The 4842-nt window shown below is 43.9% G+C and overlaps 1 protein-coding gene across 1 annotated transcript in view; it reads left to right on the top strand.

The window, feature by feature from the left end:
- Positions 1-4842, top strand: part of LOC119413734 (regulator of G-protein signaling 3) — a 60599-nt gene that overhangs the window by 53615 nt on the left and 2142 nt on the right. Inside the window, exons 20-24 of the mRNA XM_037680790.1 lie at positions 1582-1693; positions 2652-2821; positions 3055-3589; positions 4139-4362; positions 4667-4716. Coding sequence (XP_037536718.1) covers positions 1582-1693; positions 2652-2821; positions 3055-3589; positions 4139-4362; positions 4667-4716 — 1091 coding nt within the window. The remainder of the gene's footprint in view (positions 1-1581; positions 1694-2651; positions 2822-3054; positions 3590-4138; positions 4363-4666; positions 4717-4842) is intronic.

Here is a 4842-nt window from a genome sequence, read left to right as displayed (position 1 = left end):
GATAGATAGATAGATAGATAGATAGATAGATAGATAGATAGAGTGATAGATAGAGTGATAGATAGAGTGATAGATAGAGTGATAGATAGATATTGCACATAACTAACATATACACAGGTTGTGTGACAGGTTATTGCATAGGTAGTGACATTGAGATGAATTATGACGGTAAGGTAGTGGCATACATGATACAGCCACATAGTACAGCAGCAATAAACATATTAGTTGTCACAGATGAGACTTGGCGCAATGTTATTTTAAAATTTTCAGTATTATTATCAGTAGTTCAGTAATCTGACAGCTTGTGGACAATAACTGTCCTTTAGTCTTTTTGTACGTGATGACAGACTCCTGTATCGTCTGCCTGAGGGGAGTAGAAGGAAGAGTCCTTGTGCTGGGTGGGTGTGGTCCTTAGTGATGCTGCGTGCTTTACGCAGACATCAGCTGTGGTAGATGTCCTGGATGGTGTGGAGACTGCTACCAGTGATGTCCTCTGCTGTTTGCACCACCTCTGTAGAGCTTTCTGCTCTGACTGGTGCAGTTCACGTACCACCCTGTGATGCAGCCTGTCAGCAGGCTCTCAATGGTGCACCTGTAAAAGTTGGTGAGGATGCTGGTGTTCATACCAAACTTCTTTAGTCTTCTTAGGAAGTAGAGTGTATGTTGGACTTTCTTGACCACAGTGTCTGAAAGTAAGTAAAGTCCAGGACAGATCCTCAGTAATGTGAACACAGAGAAACTTGAAGCTGCTGACCTGCTCCACCTCAGTGTTGTTAATGTTGATGGTGGAGTGCTGACCTCCACATTGTTTCCTGAAGTCCACTATCATCTTAAAGTCCAGTTGTTTTTGTATTGAACGCTTTTTTTAATTCATCATGTCCTGGATGACTGAGAATCTTCACCTGCATATTCCACTATCATCTCCTTTGTTTTGCTGACATGTAGAGAGGAGTTGTTTTCCTGACACCAGCTGGTCAGTGATTTCACCTCATCTCTGTAGGCACTCTCGTCGTTCGTAATGATCATATTTGTAATCTGTCTTGAATGGGTCCTTGCAAGTAAAGTGCTGGTTAAAAATCTCCTGCCGTTGAATGTGTTCTTTAGGTTAACGTTAATGAGAGAGATTTTAACACATTTACAGTATACATGTACCAACAAAATCCTCCTGTTGTAGAATCAAAAGGTTAGCATTCCTGAGAAGAAATGCTTATCACCCATGGCTTTTTCATGAGTTTTAGATAAAGCTCATCTTGTGGTTGAGAAATGACCGCGTTGGAGCCGTTCTGGTCAAACTGTAAAATTTTGTGTGAGCTCATGGGATGTGCCGCACACAGTATGTTTACAAATGACTCTCAGCTACTACTACATCAAATTTTAGATCAATATTTTGTTATAATTGCCTTTTTGTGTTTTGAAAGCTGGCTGTGGCAGCCATCTCAGATTGGGTTGACTCTAAAGAGTCGTCAGTTGTAGATGTAAATCCAATTAATACTTTGGGATTTTCATTGTGGTTCTGTGTGTGGGGTATTTTGCCAACAGTTTTACACTCACATTTATTTCATGTGTGTGTCTGTGTTTCAGGTCACAGTGTTGATTTACAGTGATCTGCTGCTGTTTACCAGAGAGGATGAAGCCGGGCGCTGTAATGTCCTACAGAGTCCACTGTACCTGAACACAGTCCAGCTCAGAGAAGGTAACATATTACTGCTGCAGTGTGGCTCTGTCCAGGAGGAGCTGTTGTCATCATGTCTCTTCCATTACTTACTGGATTGTGCCACTGAGAGATATTTACTGTAATGTGTGGGTCTGCCCAGAACTCTCCCGTCAGCTAAAAGCACTCAAAAACACATCATTGGACTGTCATTTGCAAGTTCTGCAGTAGTACCCTGGCATAGACCTCTAGGAGGCTGGAATAAACATGGAATCATCGCCCAGATTGACAGTGTTGACATCTATTCAGGATAATCTTCAGTTGAATTCATTCTAATCTGTACTGAGGATGCAGATCACATTCATTTCTGTCTTTTTCTCGTGTTTTAGCTTTTGAACAGTTTTAGTTCTTTTTGAAAGGTTGTTATCCTGGCCCCACAGGGGGCGCCAAAATTGTTGAGCGATTTCTGTCTCATAAATAACCAAGGGACCTAGAGTTTTTTTCATTCAACCTTTATTTCTACAGGTTAATCCCACTGAGCCTTGGGGACTCATTTACAAGAGAGACCTGAATTTTTAACAAACAGTGATGACAACAGTGGATAACAACGACCACAATAGGCAATCATAAAAGAGGCGTACAATTTGAAAAAAAAAAATTTGTTTGGTTGACAGCTGAAGTTTGACAACTGAAGAAGATTTATTTAACATGGGATATTCTATGAAATGTTTTATGTTATTTAAGAGCCTGATAATGTGGATCTCCTCATTGTACCCGTGTCCATTTTCCTTTCACAACAAAGTTATGGGAGTCACACAGGAACTCATATTTTCAACCTAACTAGCAACAAAGTTGTTTGTAAAACTTATCAGTTTTGTATATTCTTGACTCTGTATAACTTGATAGACTGTCACTAGATGAAACATTGATGCTGGTGTGAATTGACCTCTCTCAGCCAATCAAAAGCCAGGATTTGATGTTTGTTTGCTGTTGATTTCAGTGTCATCACAGCCGCTCCACATCTACTTCCTGCAGAGCTCTCAGAGCTGCTGGCGCTGTCTCTTCAGTTTGGAGGCTTTCAGTATTGAGCAGAAGGTTCGGGTCAGCCTCTGTCTTCATGACAATATCCAACTTCAGCTGGTCTCCACAGAGATCGGCCGCAGCCAGCAGGTAGAACACGCTCCTTTCTGTTCATGATTCTTTCACTGACCGCCATTTGTTCAGTTTCATCATCAGCACAACAACTTCTCTTTATGAAAGTCCAGATCAAGTTTATGTAAACCAGGATCTGGGTTGTTCTCTGTCTCTGAAACTATAAATCTGTTCTACTGGAAAGGAAAATTAAACACATTAAACTACCGTAATTTTTAGGATGAACTGGCATTTCTTCTTCTCCCCCGCAGCTCTCAGACCTCCCCTCAGATTTTGGCCTCCTCTCTCTTGGACAGTCTGACCTCCTTTATCATCCATCTTCTCCTTACGCCACCCTTTGTGACCCCCAAAGACCTACCGCCCCCTCTCCTTGCTCCTGTGTATCCCTCCTATCTGCTTCGACCACTCCTCCTCTACCTCCTCTCTCCTGTGCATCTGTGTTCATCTCCTCCTCACCTACCTCCAGGACCATCTCCTCTCCTCCTCCATACATCTGCCCACCTCGTTCATCCACCTGCTCCACTCTGAGGAGTCCTGTCTGGAAAGAGAGAGGGGAAACCGAAGAAGAAGGAAGAATGAAGAGGAGATGGGAAGAGGAGGTCGAGGAGCGGCAGCAGGGGGAGGGGGAGAGCACCTCTGAAACTTCAGACAGTGTGGGAGGTGTCGCTGGGCAGGGCCTCCTGAGCAGCCCCCACCTCTTCGACCTAAAGAATGAGTATGAAGAAGAGGAGGAGCGCGATGAGGAGGAGGAAGGCAGTGATGAGGAGTTCACCTCCAGACCTGCAGGTTGGTTCTGTTAATGGAGTAAAACTTTCTGGGAAAACAAAAGGCTGAAAAAAGCTGAAGCGGTCAAATACATTTGAACGCTGTGAAGAAGAGTTAAAAGTTTCTTTTAGGTCAGACCGTTTCAGTGGTTCAGTTAGAGAACATTTTTAAAGCTTTTGGTTTAATTTATACATCAGTAGGCTGAAGACGTTAGCAGCTGTTAGAAGAGTCGAAGGCCCACAACTGCAGCTTCGTGAACTCAGAGGTTTGAAGTACAAACGTTCAGACATCAATATGAACCTCAGGTTGTTTGCTGCTCAGCTGACTGTAGCCACATGTAGAGTCTGAGACCACAAGTTACTCTGAAAACACTTTCCTGTCAGCTCTGAACAAGCGTGAACAGGTTTAGACAGGTGTGGCACAGCTGGATAATGTGGCTAAGTAGCAGCAGAAAGAACCAAGAGTATCGTTCTAATCAGATTTGAATCAGTTCAAGCTGCTGGACTGATGTGAATTCACTGATCCAGGTTCATGAACTGATTGATGAATCAGTTGTCTCCTTTGTTTCAGTTCTGCGCCGCTCCCTCTCTGAGGGCTCTTTGCTGCAGGAACCACGATCTCCACGCTTCCTGTCTGACAGTACCATTCACCGCTTGACTCGCACAGCGACCTTTGACCTCAGCCTTGCCTCAAGCCCCACCCCAAGTCCTCCCTCCCCTCAGACTCTAAGGAAACACCTGACCAAGGAGGGGGTGTCTCTGCAACACATGCTGCTTCTGCTCAACGGCACCAAGGTAGAGAGCAATATCTGGATTTGGTTTTACCAACATAGACTCTCAAAGCTGTCCTAACACACTGACCCAAAGACCAGTACACAACTCTAATGACCAGCACGGACAAATTCAGACCTGCAAGTCCATTACTGATCAGCACAGACCTATAAAGACCGTTCCAGGCCAACATAGACCAGCAGAATCCAGAAGAGACAGAAATAAATCACTATGGACCAGCATGGTGGACCACTATAGACCACTATGAAGCAGTATGGACCAGTAGGGACCAGTGTGATAAAGTCTTATAGTAGTTTTGTTATTTCAGGGTGAAGAGTACAGAGACCATCGGCTAAAGAGGAAGAAGTCCAAGAGTTTGTAAGTGAAGCAAAATACCTGGTCAGTCAGTCAGTGAGTCAGTGAGTGAGTGAGTCAGTCCTTCAGTCAGTCAGTGAGACAGTCAGTCAGTCAGTGAGTCAGTGAGTGAGTGAGTCAGTTAGTCCT

Source organism: Nematolebias whitei, chromosome 8 (assembly GCF_014905685.2).
Source record: "Nematolebias whitei isolate Nwh7 chromosome 8, NemWhi1, whole genome shotgun sequence".
Lineage (NCBI taxonomy): Eukaryota > Metazoa > Chordata > Actinopteri > Cyprinodontiformes > Rivulidae > Nematolebias > Nematolebias whitei.
Note: the sequence above shows the minus strand (reverse complement) of the source record. Positions and strands in the feature narration are given on the sequence as shown.